The 20160-nt window shown below is 38.0% G+C and overlaps 1 protein-coding gene across 1 annotated transcript in view; it reads left to right on the top strand.

The window, feature by feature from the left end:
• LOC126162463 (sorting nexin-8-like) overlaps positions 1-20160 on the top strand; it is a 137096-nt gene continuing 116936 nt past the window's right edge. Inside the window, exons 1-3 of the mRNA XM_049918992.1 lie at positions 1-960; positions 1042-1179; positions 1392-1516. Coding sequence (XP_049774949.1) covers positions 1158-1179; positions 1392-1516 — 147 coding nt within the window. The 5' untranslated portion in view covers positions 1-960; positions 1042-1157. The remainder of the gene's footprint in view (positions 961-1041; positions 1180-1391; positions 1517-20160) is intronic.

The following is a 20160-nucleotide window of genomic DNA, read 5'->3' as shown; positions in this document are numbered from 1 at the left end:
CAACAACTTAATGACCAATTTAGTTGGCTCCAAAATCTTGCTGGCAAATAAAACTAAAACAAAATTACTATTGATGTGAGTTTTTAATACCCCTTCCATCTAAGGCAAAAAGCCAGTGTCAGTGAATGTGGCCAGGACTATAAAATTTATCATACAATTACAAGTTTTGAAGAAATTGATCATGAAGACTGAAAAAGCATTTCCTTACAAAGAAAAAGGAACACACATTAAATATATTATCAGAGTATATGTGATTACAGGTATAAGTTTAGTTCCCCAGGATTAGTTATTTTCATATCCTGCAAACATGATATCTTTCTTTCCCCTTACAATTCTTTGTTCTGTCTTGCAATTTGTAGCCTTTGCCCTGTGATTCATTTTAAGCGAATCATAGTCTACATGCAGAGCATATTATGTAATATGCACGCTGTTACAGATGGTACATGTAGGGGTTGGTTTAAGATGTTTCCGCCCGTTCATGAATTTGACAGAACTGTAAATTTTTACTGTGTGTAATGTTTTTGTGAAATGTTCGTGTGAAAGTTTGGGACTTGTCAGTCAGTTATGCAATTTCTAAAATAACCACCGACAAATTACGATGGGCAACATGATTTCGTAAATATGAAAGCGCATTTGTTCTTTGTGAGACGTTTTTCACGTAGGGAAGAAAAATCGACTGGCTTGTACGTTCTTCATGCAGAATTAAAGAAAAAGATTGCTTCATTTCAGTCCTCAATATTGAAACTGTAAACCATTTCCTGGCTTACGACGGATGTACAATATTAATAATAGTGTTCATTTGCGACACGGATTGTTTTCAGATGGGACCGTTAAACCATTGAACTTTAATCCAAAACGAAGACCAAGAAGACAAGACTGGCCGGGTGAACTGGTAGAAAATGGCATGTTTTACTTTGCGAAATCTGAGTTCATACGTCGTGGGTTACTTCAGGGAGGAAGGTTTGCCCCAGTCAAATCTGTTAGTGCCGATAGACTGTTCTGTGCATTGTGCTCCGTGTTAAATATGATTTTTGTTTCCAGATGTGGTGTCGTTGAAATCCCACAAAATTACAGCCTTGAAATAAACACACGTTTCGATTTAGAAGTGGCGCAACTACATCTGGCCAGTCACTTGTTAATATGAGTGAGGTGTCAACATGGCGACAGATTTAGCAGTCGGTTAGTACACACATTAGTTTTGTTTGTTTATTAGTTTTATTGCGGTAGCTATCAAACTGTGATTTGGTGTTAGATTAATATTTCAATGATCTGACTAAATGTTGATATACGACAGTTAAATAGTCGTTTTTATAGCTTGTAATTGTCAACCTTGCGTGTTGTAAACAAGCTCATCTGACATGATTTCATGACGTAAACCACCAATTTGACAGGTTGTGTGCCGCCTTACTACCGAGAAGTGTATGATACCTGCGCCCCGTCAACAAGTCATGTAACGAAGGACGTTTTCACCAAACTTCTTGTAAAATCGGAGCTTCCTTCACAAACGCTGAGCCAGGTGAGAACCAAATATTGTACAGTGCGTATCAAGTTAAAATGTTGGAGCTGATGAGTTGTCAAAGATGAAAGACTTTCCATGTGACAGTGCACGCGATTCCTTATCACAGCGCATAAACACTTTGAATTTTTAAATTTCGATTTACATTTACCGCCAGCTGCTGAGCCACTCAGAACACTGCACAATTCTTCGTTGTCAACCCGTAGACAGAAACATAGGTCGATAGTACATAATTAGAAACATCCCATCTGAGAGAACTTTTTTTTTCCTTCGCCTTATTTTTTAATAGCTTTATCAATGTTAATAATCTATTTGCGTGTTTAGGATAACATTTTTGTTCTTTTCATATGAAACATCAAATTGAGTATTGTTTTTTATTTATTCAAAGTTAACTGAATATTGTGCTCCATTGTTACTAAAGACTAATATTGTAACTGTTTGTGGAAACCAGTGTAAATCGATTTCTGATTGCACATATGGTGCACACTTTCCTGCTATAGTCCAGACATATTGGCTTGTTGCATTGTATACACTTATAGGAAGTCTTTAGATCTTTCGAAGATGTAGACTCACAGCAGGTCGTCTTCTTCTCAAGTTTATCACTTGGAACTTGACCATCTCCTCTAGCAATAGATTCCTCTTCATGGATATCACAGTGCAAATTGGAAATGGTGAGCTGTCGTCTGATGTGTGGTTCTATTAGAGATTGGGACATTGCTTCAATGAACCTTATCCTTTTAACAGTAGGGTTTTGTCAAAGGCATAAATAAACTATGAAACTGTTTACACAAATTGTGTTTATAAGTGTGTAAAAAAGAGCCAATGGCCGTCTCTAACATCTTGTATTGGAAGAGTACAGGACACACTTAAGGTCTGGAAGGTATGCCCCATCTTTTGTCTTATTATAACAGATAATTTCTGCCTTCCTCTTGTAAGGCTTCATCACAATGTTGTGTATAGAAGTTACCAGAACAACTGCTTTATTCCTTTTGAGAACAACAGACAAAAAAGTAACATGTAAACCTTTTGCAAAACCATAGAGAATTGTGCAAACTGGTCTTGAGTTACTAGACTTGAATTATGATGGCATAACAGTATGATTGATTTTCTTGGTTCTGACAAATGTCAAGTCTTTCTCAGTTCTTCTACCAGCTCCATGGATGTAAATCAGTTATTCGTAGTGACATTTCTGTTTGAACCTTCAGTAGGTTTGCACAAGTGTACTGTTGCTTGAGTGGGTTTCAAAAGTTTCTTTTCATCTACATTTAGTCCAATGCTGTTGCCATCTTTTCCAGCATAAATGTAAGTCTTGGAGAGGTATGAACAAAATGAGTTAACCACACATTATACCTTGACCCATAATTGCTGGGTTTCTTTGGCATACGCATGCAAAATCCACAACTCCATCTGAAAGAAACATGCATTTTGTCAGCTGTCATATTCTCATTAAGGCAATACATCTGGTGTGAATTATATATGAACTTGTTGAATATTTAAGAGATGGCACCTGCACAGTTAGTTTTCTGACCTCATGTGTGGTAGAATCATCAAACTGTAGGCAGTTGGTCAATATTTCAAGCTGTTTGACAAAAATCATTGCTCTAAATATCAGTCTTCCAGTAAGGTCCTTGGCAAACAGAGAGCACATTTTCATGTCCAAATTTGAAAATGGATTTGAACATTAGCACACCAGTCGGAGCATAAATTTCTCCAGAATCAGTGAGGTGATAATTAGATTGGTTTGTTGTGTCATTCAGGTTGGTTCTCATGGAGAAAAGTTTGCTGTTTGTATGTAAAACGGTACTCTCAATCATAGCTTGTTCAAACACGCACTCCCAAATTGCAGGAATTTTTTGGATTACCTAAGTCAGTAGCTTTGTTAGTAAGTCCAGACAATTGTCTCACTATGTTATACCACCACCACCACTCTCACTTACTATCAGTCATTCATCTTCCTTTTTTTCTTCTCTGATCATCTTCTGTCACCTTGGTAATTATAAAGTCAGAATCAGCTGCGGAGTAATCATTTTCCACCTTGGATTCATCACTGCTCTCCTGCAACCACTCTGAAAGTTTCTTCTCAAAATTGCCATATCTGCACTGCATTTTCTCACATATTGGTTTTCTCACTTGTTGGTTGCAAGTGCACTCGAAAGCATTATCCATCACTGCATCTCCTAAAACATTAAAAAAGCACAAAAAATGGGTAATAGAAAAATAAATAACATGTAATGTGAAACATCAGACCTGTACATTTTACAAAATTAATGCATATCTAACAATGAGAAGCCACAAACTGAACTGCAATGCTTCTGTTGCATATATGATTTGAGAGTGAGAAGGTACTGTGGAGAGTGTAGAGGCAAACAGAACAGTGTTGCCACAGGACAAATTTAAGAAGCTGTAGAGGTCCCTCAGACCAATGTTTCAGTGTAAAGCCAATGACTCGCCTAACATATGAGAAGGAAAAGGCATGTAATTGGTGAAATATGGTAATACACCTGTATCATTCCACCCAAGCTGATACCTATCCTGTCTCTATAGTTCGATATAAATAGTTTGTTTTGTACAGGAAAGGCATATGATTTTTTTTTTTTTAAGTATTTATGTCTACATGCTGTGGAAAATGGTCACACAGGCTAACCTTTTATATGGAATATTTTTGTCGGAAGTTGCATTATTGGTACAACATTGCTATAGTAACAGTGAATGTTATGACTTACTGAAGTAATGTGTTTGCAAAAGTATATTTACCTCCCTTGCCCCCAGCTTTTGATGATATCTTTCTGCATTTGGCAATGATTTGAAGCAAGGAATATGATAAATTTAAAAAATCCTCAACCATAACAAGTAACACTGATGTGTAGCACAGCTGAAATAATGTATTCAACTCTTAAATCATTTCCCTTTTTTTAAGACAAAGAAAAGAGCCTGGTATTTTTAGGGGAGTTAGTTTTATAGTGGTAGAATTGGATGCTACGGACTAATAAAATTGTTCACATTCTGACACAATTGAAATGGAAAATAAATCTTTTACATAAAGCAAATGAATTAAATTCATCCTTGTAATCATTTTACAGAGGTTGTAATGTTCTACATCTTTGCACTAAATGCCACTGACACACATTTATTTAAGTTTCTTGTTACATGTAGCCACAAAACAATGGATTTTGCGAATGTGGGCATTGTTCATCAGATGTATTCAAAAACTTCAGAGAAAAATCTGATTCCTAGTGTGTATGTCCTGCAGTTATACTGTCATTGTAGGATACCTTAATCATACAACAGTTCATTTGGATGATTACAGTTTTGTAAATGGTTGTTGTAGTAAGAGATTTTACAGAACAGTACTAAATGACTTCTCTAAAAATTAAATGGAACATTAAATTCATGGTGGAAGTTTACTGAATCCATAGATTAATCCTTTTGAGAATGTTCAACATGTTGAAACTGGTATTGGTGACCATGAAGCAGTTGTAACTACAATGATTAACAAAAGTACAAATGGCAATTAAAACACATGCAAACATTTACGTGGTCAGCTTGGTAAAAGAGGCAGTATTGATTTATTGTAATGAGATACTTGAAACCTCTAGGCAGGAGTGTGTAGAAGAATGTTGGCTGAAGTTCAGAAAAATGATGACCAAGAACTGGATACATATTACGTGCATAGTAGAATAATTGTTGTTGATGGTATACAATCTCTGTAAAGAAACACATTAGGTGTAAAAGAAAACATAGGTATATAGACAGAAAAAGTTGTCCATAAAATGGGCAATGTGTTCGAATGTTTCCGATTTAAAGTTTGAGTGTGAATCTGGGTTATTCCGGTTTATTCCCTCAAACAACCTTCCACTTCTTTATGAGGTGACTTACTTGGAATTTGCAGCCAGTCTTCTTAACTGAGTAGCTAGCTGCTGGAAACACTCTTGACTTCTTCTCCATCAAATAATACTAGGTACAGGAATTTTTAGACACTTTTTTTTTTTTTCTTATGAAATAAGTAGACATACAAACTTTGCTTTTTGTCAATTAACAATGTATTTGACTTTCATACACAATAAAACTCACGTTCAACTTCCGGTAAGTTCCTTGTACAGTCAAACGTCAGAAACAAATTAAATTACAGTTAAAAGAAAGTTGGCTTTGATACCATAACTTTTCGTAACATAAATCAGAAAATAAGTCTTGCTTATAGCAAGGTTACCTCAAGAGTTTTCGAGAGTTCTTTGTCAACTGTCTTTGTTTTGATAACAATAGTCAATGACCCAATAAGCACAGAGCTGCATATAAACTCCGTGGTTCTTCCTTACACACTCGCTAAAACATCTATGGATTGTGTGACAGGTACTTGTCAGTGTCGTTCGTCTGCCGCGTCTACTTTCTTCCCGTGACTGATTTAAAACCTGTACATACAAACGTGATGCACAGTAAGTAGGATTCCACCATCCCACACCCTTATCCAGAATATCGTGTGTTTGAGATGGTAGAAGGCCGAGTGGTTCTAGAATTTACACAGAAATTCTTGAATCACTACATATCCCCCCTCCCCCCCCCCCCCCATCCCCTCGAATGGAACACGCAGTATTTTATACATAATCATTGTGCAAATAATGTCACTCATAATAACATTTCATATCTTAACATTATACATTTCTTACATATGTTCATATGTATCTTTCCTTTCGATAACAATTCTCTGTCCTCTCTTGAACAATCTTTCGCTTATCGTTTCTCGACTCTTTTCTTATTTTACTTCGTTATTAAGACATGAGCAATTACTCATGGTTTTTGTCAGCTTTACTGATATTTAGGAATTGTGAGGACTCTTCTTTTTTTCGTAAACTTCAGGTGTTGATAACGCAGGCGTAATCCATTTTCTGTTCCTATCTTTTGTACTACCTTTTTCCTAGTATGTACTATTTTCATTATTTGTAGCTTGGAGGAACTCTGGACAAAATGAAAGTATTCTTTCGACACTCATTTATTTCCAGGAAACATGATAATGCTAGTCATTCATAGAATTCACACTTCCCAGAATAGTCCCTATAAAATTTGTGACTTTTGTCACGATACTGTCCCCTTCTTTTAGGAACTTCCTTGCTTGTGGGTTGACCTTATGAGAGCACTTCCTCTTTCCATTCTGGTAGGTACGCCCCTTACAAAAGATTCGAGCGAGGTGGCGCAGTGGTCAGACGCTGGACTCACATTCGGGAGGACGACGGTTCAATCCTGCGTCTGGCCATCCTGATTTAGGTTTTCTGTGATTTCCCTAAATCGCTCCAGGCAAATGTCGGGATGGTTCCTTTCAAAGGGCATGGCCGACTTCCTTCCCCGTCCTTCCCTAATCCAATGAGACCGATGACCTCGCTGTCTGGTCTCCTTCCCCGAAACAACCAACCAACCAACAAAAGATTCCTATTTTTTAAGCCACAGATCGTCCTATCTCCAATTAAGTACGCTGGCCCTTTGTACTTAGTGAATGAAGGATATGCCCCCTTATCCTTTCTGAGTAGGCCCTAGTATACATTTCTATGTATACCATAATTAAGTATCTTCTGGTAAAGATAGTCATATCTTAAACTTCACATTCATTCTTTAATATATCATTTACTCCCTAGAGTCCTCCTCTACTTATCAACATCTATATTTTCGATAGACACTATGTCTACATATACTATTTATGTCCCACTATCCTTCAATTCATAAGAGTACTTATTACACTGACATTTCGTAATGATTAACATCACTAACTTCTCTCCTACTTTCGTTTTATTTCTTTGCTCATGCCTCTTATTTATCCATTACTCATTACTACTTTATAGTTGTTTGTTATGTAGCATTTGAATCTCTTATTTAGAATTGTCGCTGTTCTTTGTTTATGTATACCTCCACTTATGTACATTTGATGTAGAACCATCATAGCTTCCTATATATGGGTGCATATTTCCATATGTACACACATTTTCCCCCACAACACCTGGTGGTTCTCACATCGTGACAGGCTTTGTCTTATGTAATTTACTGTTTGTAGAGAAGTATGTATTTGTGTATATGTGGATGTGTGTTCATGTAGTCTGATTTTTCGTCCTCCTTATCTAAAGATAAGATTTAGGTTTCTAGTAAACACGGAAATAAGGAAGGACTTCAGTGAAAGAAGTTTGTGAATATGAAAAGAGGGAAAAAATAGAATAGTTCTCTAATGAGAAGTAGGAAAAGAAAAAAATAGATGCGGATGCTAGGATTGAAGAAGAGAAAGAAGGTAGCCCCACAGACAGGAAACCCCTCTCTCCTAGGATCCATACCCCTCAGGTACTTGAGTGAGATGCCCGAGGTGGTCTGGTATTAAATCGTCCCCTACAGAACGGATTTGTCCCACTTTCACCCTTTAAGGTCCCCTAAGAAAATCCTAGCAACCCTATGGAAATGGCAAATGATGAAAAATCAGGCACACTTGTTTGTGAGGGTTGTTTGGAATGTGTGATGTGTGTTTTTTGTTTGTCATGAGTTATCTGTTCTTGTAAATCGTGCTTTTAGCTACAATACCCACCCCTTTCAAAATTTATACATCCTCTCCCCCTCCCCATCTATATCACATCTCATAAAAGGTATAAAATACTCCGTATAAAATAGAAAATCTATACACTACGGTATAACAGTTGTTTAGCTAGTCACATCATATTATATTTTCCACAAATATAGTACTCTATTCAGTTTTTTTCGCCTAGAAATCACTATTTTCCTGTGATTCTCTTAAGTTGTTCTCTATTTTATTGTCATATCCAGATTTCTAAGCAATAAGATTATAGGATAGTTCTAGATTTTAAAGGAATTTGGTGCAGGAAAACTATTTTGGAAGAAACACCGAAGACAACTAGGGATCTGACAGTCGTTACTCTGCCTGTTAACTCAGAATGTTAACCTCCCTGGGGGATATGCAATTTTACATCCTTTACATTCTATTTCCTCTTCCGTTTGTACCTGGTACGGTTCCTCATATTTTTGGAAAAACTTAGGAGTCTCTTTCTACAGAGTCGAGCTGTGAAGATGTTTTGTTGTTAGAACCAGATCATTGACTTGGTAACTGAGGTTCCACAGCCTTTTCGTTATGCTTACTTACTCTTTGTAGCACCTTTTCAATTAAATTCTTAGAAACTCTCTCCTGATTTACTTCATAATTGACACTAGGTTGTTCAGACCAATTAAAACACTTAGAGTTTCTCCTATAAAAGATTGCCTATAACGTCAACCCAGATGATAAATGGGGTAATTAATTTAGGATGAGTTCAAAGTCCTTAATTTTCATTGCCCACGAAGTATGTTTTTCGTGGCAGTAAGTGCAACATAATTTTCCATTTTCCTTCATTACTCGTTCACACAGATGTGATGATGAGGAATAATTGGATATTAACACTTGTCGAATACTTTCCCACATTAGGAATTCTCTAAATTCGTTACTCACAAATTGTGGGCCATTATCCGTAAGAAACTGTTTTGGTTTACCTACTTCTAGAAAGTATTGTTGTAAACAGTGTATAACCGTTTGCGTATTTGCTCTTTTAATGGGATATAGTTTAACATATAAAACTACATTCTATTCAGCATTCTATGATAAACAAAATATATGATACTTCTCCCTTTCTTTGTGCAATTCGTCCAAAAAGATCTGCCGCTGTGAGGTCGTGTAATGACTTAGGAATAATAGGATACATTTTGTATTTCATATGAGTATTATTCTATTTTACTTTATGGCAAGTTTCACAGGCATTAATCAGAGATGCTATTTTATCACCTAGTTTCTTGAAATAATAAAACTTATTCATATGGAATATACATTTTTTGATTCTGCAGTGTCCATATCCTGTGTGAACATACCACACAAGTTCGTCTTCTATTACCTTCGGAATACATAAGCACCGATGTTGTGATGTTACACTGTCCCTCCAAAACAAGTTATGATCTATAATGTTTCCATTTTCCTAATTGATTAGGAGGTAACGAGTTCTGGAACCACATAGAAAATATTTCTGTGAAATAAGAATCATGATAGATATTCCCTGTTATTCTTCGAGCCATTTCCTTTACAATTATGTTTGGATATTCCGCTGACATAAAATTAATGGCAAAAATAATGCCGGACCCTTCCGTATGTTTCAGTTTTTCCATTCCTTAGGGGTAGCCTCGATAAAGCATCAAGAACAATATTTTTGGAACCTTTTACGTATCGTATCTTAATATTGTATTCCTGTAGGAAAAGCATCCATTGCGTTAACCAACTGTGTAATAATGGACTACTCATCAGAAAGGAAGCTTAATGATCTGTATAAATATGGATTTCTGATCCCCATACTAGTGTCTGAAACTTTTGAATACTCCACTCAATCGCCAATAGTTCCTTTTTGGTAGCTGTGTAATTTAGTTCATGCTTATTTAGGCGACAGCTAGCAAAAGCTATGGTTTTGTGTTCTACGTTACTTGGATCCCATTCTCCTTGGAAAAGTTCAGCAGCAACGCCGTAATCAGATGCATCTGTCGAAAATTTAAACTCTTCGCCCATAACTGGATGATGTAATATGGGTGACTCAACAAGAGCTCTTTTAAAGTTTTCAAATGCATCATTTGCACCTTCATCCCAAGTCCATGGTACTCCCTTTTTAATAAACTTAAAATTCTCGGGTCATTTAACTCTTGCCCTTGTACGTACCGTTGATAGTATCCGGCCATACCTATAAATCCTTTTAATTGCCTTACATTTTTGGGGTGCAGATGTTCTTTGATAGCTTTTATGCATTCAGGGTCCAGTCTAATTCCCTTTACCCCTATAATATGACCTAGGGACTTAAGTTCTTGGTGCGAGAAAAACGTTTTAGACAGCTTCACCGTAATACCTTTTTCTTTAAATTTTTTCATAGTCTTGCACAAAGTTAGACAACAGTCCTCCCAAGTAGCTGATAATATTAAATATCGTCTATGTATTTTATCAAATCCTTCAATAAGTCTCTTCCTATTGTTTCATCTAATGCACGTATAAATACAGACACAGAGATATTAAGTCCAAATGGTAATACATTGAAATAAGATTTTCCATCAAACAAAAAGGCTGTATACTTTTTGGATTCTGGATGTAATTTTATCTGCCAGTATCCCACAGTCAAGTCCATTGTACTAAAGAATCACACCTTTTCAAACTTGGATAACAATTCGTCGATATTAATCAGTTGATCTCTCTGTTTCCATATGTTGATTTTACGTACAAGTGTCTAAAACTAATCATAACGTGCCTGTAGCTTTCTTTACCATGACCAGAGGATTATTCATTATACCAGATCTTCATTCTATAATATTATTAACAATCATTTTGCTAATCTCATTCCGAACTGCTTCCTTCAAACTCACAGGTATTGGATACGTTTTGCAAAAGAATGGAGTGTCATCTTTAATTTTGAACTTACAGATATAATGCCTGATGTTACCTGGACTATCGGAAAACACTACTTCATACTCCATTAATCTCGTCTTTGTTGATCGGTTAATATTAGAGATTCATTAAGTTTGTGTTGTATATCAGTTTGATGTGTTACTTGAGCCACATTATCGATTTTTGGTGATAATTGTGCTGTAGCTGTTAATCGTGGACACTGACACTCAGTTGTTTGTTCCTCAATGTGGCTACTTGTTACAAATGGTGTCCAGCATCTACTGCCCCTCCTGCCGTAACAAAGATGATGTTCGTCAGAGTTTAAGACAACTTTAAACTCTAACAACCAATCTAAATCAAAGAGTATAGCTCTATTAATATTCTCTACTATTAATAGCGGCTGACAAAATACTACAGTTCACTCGAGTTTCATATTTTACAAGTTTACATCTTGTTCCCACTATCCCGATTATGTGTAATCCAGTCACTGACAATAATGCTACATGCTGTTTATTCTGTATCAAGTTAAAAAATACGTTTGAGATGAGTGACACCTCACTCCCCCAATCTGTTGTTGTTGTTGTTGTTGTTCTTGTTCTTGTGGTCTTCAGTCCAGAGACTAGTTTGATGCAGCTCTCCATGCTACTCTATCCTGTGCCAGTTTCTTCATCTCCCAGTACCTACTGCAGCCTACATCCTTCTGAATCTGCTTAGTGTATTCATCTCTTGGTCTCCCTCTACGATTTTTACCCTCCACACTGCCCTCCAGTTCCAAATTGGTGATCCCTTGATGCCTCAGAACATGTCCTACCAACCGATCCCTTCTTCTAGTCAAGTTGTACCACAAACTCCTCTTCTCCCCAATTCTATTCAATACCTCCTCATTAGTTATGTGATCTACCCATCTAATCTTCAGCATTCTTCTGTAACACCACATTTCGAAAGCTTCTATTCTCTTTTTGTCTAACTATTTATCGTCCATGTTTCACTTCCACACACGGCTACACTCCATACAAATCTTTCAGAAACGATTTCCTGACACTTAAATCTATACTCGATGTTAACAAATTTCTCTTCTTCAGAAACGTTTTCCATGCCACTGCCAGCCTACATTTTGTATCCTCTCGACTTCGACCCTCTTCAGTTATTTTGCTCCCCATATAGCATAACTCCTTTACTACTTTAAGTGTGTCATTTCCTAATCTAATTCCCTCAGCATCACCCGACTTAATTCGACTACATTCCATTATCCTCGTTTTGCTTTTGTTGAAGTTTCATTCCCCCAATATATCTATAAATATGTTAACCTCGAAATTTTCCACTGTCCCTGCTATTATAGGTTGTGGGTTATTAGTAGCTAAGCCTGGTTCTTCAAGCAACAACCATTCCTTTGTAGGTATTTTGTGTGTAAAGTTAACATACTTATGTGGAATATGGCCTCCTAATGTATTCCACAACCTTGGCCCCAGCCCTGGATCCAGGTCGAACAACATTTTCCTCATTACTAGTAAATATGGGTTGGTTACCGTAACAAGGTACTGCATTCCTATTTTGTGTTTTTTGGTTACTCAGTACAAATTCTTGAGAAGTTACTGGATCTAAATTTGAATGTATATGCTTCTTTTGATATTTACGGTTGCAACTTTTCTTATTGCACTGGTGTACTTTTGCTAATCTTGTCTCAAGCCTTTTAAAGTTATTCCCTATATTCTTTTTATAGTTTGAACTTTCACTTTGGTGTAAAGTTTCGTTGTGGTCCTTATTTATTGCATTAAGTGCATCAACAAAAGACAACAACTCTTCTACCGTTTTCCATCCACTACATGAATGTCTTTTCTCGCATAGATGGGCAATCGTCTAATTAAAATACGTACCAATCCCTCTTCTTCCATTGGCTTATCTAAATACTATACTCGTGTTAAATGCCAATCGAAAAATTTGCTCATAGTAACCCAAGTGTTCTAATATTTTGGGTCCCATAGATCTGATATCAACTTTTCTTGAGCACTGGCAGGCCAATATTTCTCTTTAAATCTCTTTTGAAAGCCCTCCCAAGAGGAAAAGTTCTTAATATTTACTGTACCCTATTCTGAGGCTTCCTCTATAAGGTACGCCACAGCAAATTCGAACTTCTTAGAATCTTCCCAATTTTTTAGTAATGCTTGGTTAAACCTTTTTAAGACATGGGTCGGATGTACATCTCCGTCTGGTGTAAATTTAGGGAATTGTCTAGATAAACCTGATTTAGCTCCCCATTGTAAATCAGTCACAGCTTCACTAGTTAATACAATGTTAAGTGAAGCTACTCTTTTTCCTACTTGGATAAGCTTAATCTCGTTCCACAGGTCGTCCATACTCTTCCTGATACCACTAAGTTTGGAAGAAGGAATAGGCGATATGTTTCCGGATGTTATTCTCTCAGTAACCTTTTGATCTATAATTTCTCCAAATTGTTCCTCCAAACTAATTACATTTATAATATCAGAGTTAGCTATTTTCTCTTTGAAATTTCTTTCTATGTTATCTACTCGTGTATTGACACCTGTAATTTGCGATTGAATGACTGGCATTAATTCATTCTGCTTATCCACTCTCTCTTTCAAATTATTTGACCCCTGCCTTATGTCATTATACTGAACATTGTACACGTTTTCAAAAAATCCTAAATTTTCAGTAAGTTCGGATTCTACATTGTTACATTTGCTCTCAATGTTAAGTTATAACCTTTTTGATAAATCTTGAAAACTGTTACTCTGTTTCTGACTATGGTCAGTAAACATATGATTTATATGATAAATTTGTTGTTTGAATATTTAGAATTTCACACTGTCATGAGCATTTAAAGCTTCACTCTGGGTATTTAATTGAGAATTTATTAAGTCTAGTTCTTTACTTAGTCACACTCTGAGCATTTAATCGAGAATTTAATGAGTTTAAGTTAAGACTCTGACCTTTGATTAAATTAGTAAACTCACCCCAGTCGGTCACTTCTTTACATTTTTCATTGCCATAGCTGGGTCTTGAGTTTCCCCAACCTGTTGTATATTTCCCATACTTTTAAATGCCTTAGCTCTTGTAAGCATTTAAAACTAACTTTAAATATGATAATTACACAATAAAAATTCACTCAACAGTATCTTCTAAAACTTTGTATTAAAGTAATCAAGTTTTGTTTCACACTCACTCGGCATAGAATTCGCATTGCGTAGGTGAGTGGATGTGGAGGCAGGTCAGCACCGGTGAAAAGCAACTGGTGCCGTTGGCGTCGGATGTATGTTGGTTTCAGCGTCTGTGTCCCCCTCTATGTGTGCGAGATGTATACTCCCCGCACTGGATCTTCATGGTTGAAGCGTTCTATGCGTACTTCTTCTTACAAGGGAGCCTCCCCATTGCACCCCCCTCAGATTCAGTTATAAGTTGGCACAGTAGATAGGCCTTGAAAAACTGAACACAGATCAATCGAGAAAACAGGAAGAAGTTGTGTGGAACTATGAAAAAAATAAGCAAAATATACAAACTGAGTAGTCCATGCGAAGATATGCAACATCAAGGAGAATATGAGCTCAGGAGCGCTGTGGTCCCGTGGTTAGCGTGAGCAGATGGGGCACGAGAGGTCCTTGGTTCAAGTCTTCCCTCGAGTGAAATGTTTGATTTTTTTATTTTCAGACAACTATTATCTGTCCGTCTGTCCGTGACAAACTCTTATGTTTTCATCACTTTTTTGGGAGTGATTATCACATCCACAAGAAAACCAAAATTGGGCAAGGTAGAAGAATCTTTTTAACCATTCGCCAAGTCTACAAGTCAGGTGGGTCAACAACATATTCTTGTCATGTGACGCACATTCCGTCACCAGCGTCGTATAGAATATATCAGACGTGTCTTCCTGTGGAGGAATCGGTTAACCTATGACCTTGCGATCAGATGTTTTCGGTTCCCATTGGAGAGGCACGTCCTTTCGTCTACTAATCGCACTGTTTTGCGGTGCGGTCGCAAAACACAGACACTAAACTTATTACAGTGAACAGAGACAACAATGAACAAACGGACAGATCATAACTTTGCGAAAATAAAGAAATTAAAATTTTCACCTGAGGGAGGACTTGAACCAGGGACCTCTCGTTCCACAGCTGCTCTTGCTAACCATGGGACCACAGCGCTTCTCAACTTACATTGTCCTTGATGTTGCCTATCTTGTACATGGACTACTCAGTTTGTATATTTTGCTAATTTTTTTTTCATGTTTCCACAAAACTTCTTCCTGTTTTCTTGATTGATCTGTGCTCAGTTTTTCAAGGCCTATCCAGTGTGCCAACTTATAACTAAATCTGAGGGGGGTGTGATGGGGAGGTTCCCTTGTTAGACAAATACGTCGAAATCTTCTTTGCTGTTTTTATCATTGCGAATTTTTAATTTCTTTGCTGTTTTTCCATTTAAATTCTGCTCCATTGGATACTTGAACATATTCCAATTTCTCGGAGTAATTCCCTCGTTGCTATGGCAACACGTAACAGCTTCTTTTCTCGTTTTTTACGTAAAATTCCTGTTTTCTCGGTCCTGCCCGGTCGCCGTGTTCTAACATTTCTGACTTAAGGTGCGAGTGTGAATCTGGGTTATTCCGGTTTATTCCCTCAAACCACTTCTTCATGAGGTGACTTACTTGGAATTTGCAGCCACTCTTCTTTACTGGATAGCTGGCTACTGGAAACCCTCTTGACTTCTTCTCCATTGAATAATGCTAGGTACAGGAATTTTTAGACTCTTTCTACTTATAAAATAAGTAAACATACAAACTTTGCTTTTCGTCAGTTGACGATGTATTTGACTTTCATACACAATAAAATTCTCACTTTCAATTTCCGGTAAGTCCCTCGTACAGACAAACGTCAGAAACAAATTAAATTACATTTAAAAGAAAGTTGGCTTTGATACCATAACTTTTCGTAGCATAAATCAGAAAATAAATCTTGCTTATAGAAAGGTTACGTCAAGAGTTTTCAAGAGTTCTTTTCCAACTGTCTTTGTTTTAATAACAATATTTCCCTCATGCCAATCTGCATGGATACCAGGAATGTTAATCAAAATATCCACGGGTGTACTGCTGGTCTACAGTGTCTAACAGGCACAATATTTCGGCGATCATACATGTCGCCATCATCAGGTGAACTGACGGACTGAGCTCCTGTGAACGTGCTGGCATGGAGATACGTACGCTGTGGCTGCTCAGGGGGAACTGGGTTCGGTCACGGCGGTGACCGATTTAAATACCCTCCGCCTGCGGCGCTCTTCCCCCACCGTCCGGGCCCCACGCCACGGTCGCGCGGTGGAACAGATTATGACGGTGTCTGAGATGACGTCGGTGTGATGGCTCTGTCAGCCGTGGTCGTCACAACTATACGTTTGCTCGATTTACTCTTGATTAACCCAATCGCTGGTTCCCAAGCCTTGCTAAGATCGAGCAAACGTATAGTTGTGACGACCACGGCGGACAGAGCCATCACACCGACGTCATCTCAGACGCCGTCGCAATCTGTTCCACTGCGCGACCGTGACGCGGGGCGCGGACGGCGGGGGGAGTGCTCCGCGGGCGGAGGGTATTTGAATCGGCCGCCGCCACGTCCGAACTCGGTTCCCCCTGAGCAGCCATAGTGTACGGATCTCCGTGCCGGCACGTTCACAGGATCTCAGTCCGTCAGTTCACCTGATGATGGCGACATGTATGATCGCCAAAATATTGTGCCCGTTGGACACTGTAGACCGGCAGTACACCTGTGGATATTTTGATTATCAAATACGCCGGGAGAAACTCAAGAATCACACCAGGAATGTTGGTCACGGGAAACCTATCCCTCTCTATTCTCACATAATATCCTGAAAGAAATGTGTCAAAGCAGTCAAGTAAACATAGGTTTTCATCACCTATGTTTACTTGACTGCTTTGATACATTTCTTTTAGGATATTATGTGAGAATAGAGAGTGATAGGTTTTCAACACAACTGCACCATTGCCGGTCCCAAGCCCGGGGCTCCATCTCACAAGTCGTGGGGTAGAAGGAGGGGGAGGAGTAACAACCTCATAAAAAAAACCTGAGTCCATCTGGCTCCGGATGGTAGCACCCAGTTAGGACCCCTACCTAGGGTTACAGGTGAAGCCCAGACAATGGTCTCAAAGGTGGAAGAGGAACATCGCTTCCCAATAGCAGAGAGAGCGGAAGAACCACTGAAACATATCAGGTAGCGTCTGTACTCCATGTTAGGGGCGGCTACCAAAGGCGTCTGTGTTCCCATGTCAGGGGCGGCCTGAACACATCTTCTGGGGCTAACAACTTCAGTCGTATAACTGGATGGACATGAGCCGTCCTATCAAAAAAAATTTTTAGCTCATGGAATGGATCTCACTATGGAATTGAGATTACCCCAGGGGGGGCAATCCCCCATTGACCAAGGTCGACACAAGCAGGCATTCGGATTCTGGGGGACCTGCCAAAAAGTGCATAAGGGAAGAGTCGGAGCTCCCAAGAACCTTAAAGAACATTAAAACTAAAAAGACTTTCAGAATTGGAACGATAAATGTACAGACAATGAGTAAGACTGGTAAACTTAAACAGGTAATAGATCAGGGTGTATACGACCCGGGACAACCTCAATCATATATATATTATGTATCAGACCCTTCAGAAAGATGTGCACTACAATGTGAAGATATTTTTGAAAAGTTGATTTTTTAAATTTTTGGCGTCCTACCTCAAACGCTCAAGTGAGGGGTAGCGCCACTATCTAATATTGGCCTGGTTCGGAAATATCGTAGATCCGGACCTGATGAACAGATCAGTCTGAGTTGTAGTGGAGAGGTGTTAGTCTCCACGTGACCTGTGTTTACGTTAAGTGATTTTGCTGTTTCCTCTTCATTTATTGCTCTCATGTCAAACGAAAATAAAATGGATTTTTGTGGTCGGGAGCTATCAAATGAATTAAAATACATTCACATAATTACAGAAGGCTAAAATAAGTTATTAGTTTCAGATTTCATTTTGTTTCTACCTTTCTGACAGTCAAGCATTAATCGCCTTGCAGAATAATGAAGTTATCTTTGTCGGTTTGTTAAAGAAATTTGACTTTTATTAATCTTTTCTGCTGAGGCAGTCAATTTATTTGAAACAAAGTGTTTAATTCCACACTGTTGCCTAGTTTCAACTGTTTGCTACATTTTAAGTTCACGTTTTCGTCTTCCAGCACATATGGCATTATGCCATAAAAAAGAACTAAACATGAGTTAATGCGGTACTGGTACTCCAAGAAAATTTACATCTGAATCTGGACATATGAATGTACACTTCAAGCCAAATTATGCATCTTAGTTGGGTTCACAAAATTCCCATGCTCTTGGAGTATCCTCTAACGTCTTGTTTCTTTTGTGACACTATGTAAGATCTTTTAATGTTTTACACGTACGAACATATGTCCTGCGTCATCGTAGCTTCACAAGTGCGGCGTCGCCTGTTATCTGGCGCAACTGCTGAAACGAATCTCTTTCTAACCGGTGGTGGGGAAATATTCCGAATGGTTGTTTGAAAAGCGTTACTTTCAAGTAAAGTAAATTTCCTTTTACACAAGATGAACTCTGTCCGCCAATGTCCGATGAATTTCTTAAATCACAGAGCATTTGACTCTCATTCAAAATTCAGATCTTTGAGAATGACCATTTAGAATATTTTTGAGCCCAGAAGATCAGACATTTATGTCGTTGTTAAAAATTTTACTGGCAAATTTGTGCGATGTATCTTAAAGTGTAACACACGCAAAAAAGATTAACATTATGTGTGAAAGCTTAGCTTCGCTTGCAGCTTATTAATCTTAGAGGCCAATATTATAGGCTATGTGAAAGCTTTCCTTTTCTTTTAGCAACATTATGTATATTAATTTAAACCATTACCTTTCCCTATTTGTTTGGTCGCGCTACTGGCAGGATCGCTTGACATGAGCTACGACTGGCTTAGAAAAGCGCATCACAATCTCGATCTCAATCCTTCGGAAAGTAACATGTGGTGTTTGGTGGAATTCGAATTCATACCTTCGTAATACGAAATGTGCAGTGTACATGTTGCTGCACATCAGACATCTTTCCAAAATGTGTTTTCCCACCCCCTGAGTTTCGTTTTGTAAAGTGCCAGGAAATTCTACGCCAGTGTAAAAAACCACAACCATTGAAAGGATTGATAAGTTTTACAGTTCCGAGGAAAAGTGTACTGTTACTTAACACGGAGAAAGTGTATTTTCATCTGGGAGAAAGTGTATTTTCATCTGGGAGAAAGTGTATTTTCATCTGGGAGAAAGTGTATTTTCATCTGGGAGAAAGTGTATTTTCATCTGGGAGAAAGTGTATTTTCATCCGGGAGAAAGTGTATTTTCATCCGGGAGAAAGTATATTTTTAACCGGGAAATCTGGGAAAAATCCGGGATTTTTTTTTTCCTCGTCCACGTACACACCCTGTAGATGAGATGAAAGAGAGAAGCATTGGAATATTAGCGATGCAAGAAACAAGATACACTGACGAAGATACAGTGGAGTCAGAAGACTTCATAATACTGAAGGAGAAACCAGGAGTTAAAGTGGGAAAGGAAAGACATGCACCTAGATGCTTTGGTACAGGGTTCATAGTAGACAAGAGATATGAGGATGGCATATCTGAAATGACAAGCACGTCAGAAAGGATATCAACACTGACATTTCAAGCAGGGAACAAAAAGTATACAATAATAAATGGACATGCACCTACAAATGACAAGAACAGGAAAGACAAGAAATTTGTAGATAGTTTCTGGGAAGAGCTAGAAGACACCTTGAAAAACATACCATATAGACATGTAAAGATACTCGTAGGAGATTATAATGCACTGATTGGAAGAGAGAAGCAACATAAAGGAGTATTAGGCGAGTACCTTGCACACCAGCAGGCAAGCAAAAATGGAGAAAAACTAATTGAACTGTGTCGAGAACACAAAATGAGATTCATGACAACACACTTCAGGGCCAAACCGTGTAAGAAAAAGACATGGGCAAACCCATGCACCCACCTTGGGGAATTCCAAATTGACCACATAGCAATCAGCTGGACAAATGCTAAAGAGATCATTAACACAAAGGTCAGGAAGAACACTAGAATAGAATCGGATCACTATCTTACAGAAGTTAAGTGCCTTTGGATTCCAAACAGGGACAGACTGC

Source organism: Schistocerca cancellata, chromosome 2, assembly GCF_023864275.1.
Source record: "Schistocerca cancellata isolate TAMUIC-IGC-003103 chromosome 2, iqSchCanc2.1, whole genome shotgun sequence".
Lineage (NCBI taxonomy): Eukaryota > Metazoa > Arthropoda > Insecta > Orthoptera > Acrididae > Schistocerca > Schistocerca cancellata.
The sequence above is the reverse complement of the archived record's forward strand: the minus strand, read 5'-3'. Positions and strand labels throughout refer to the sequence as shown.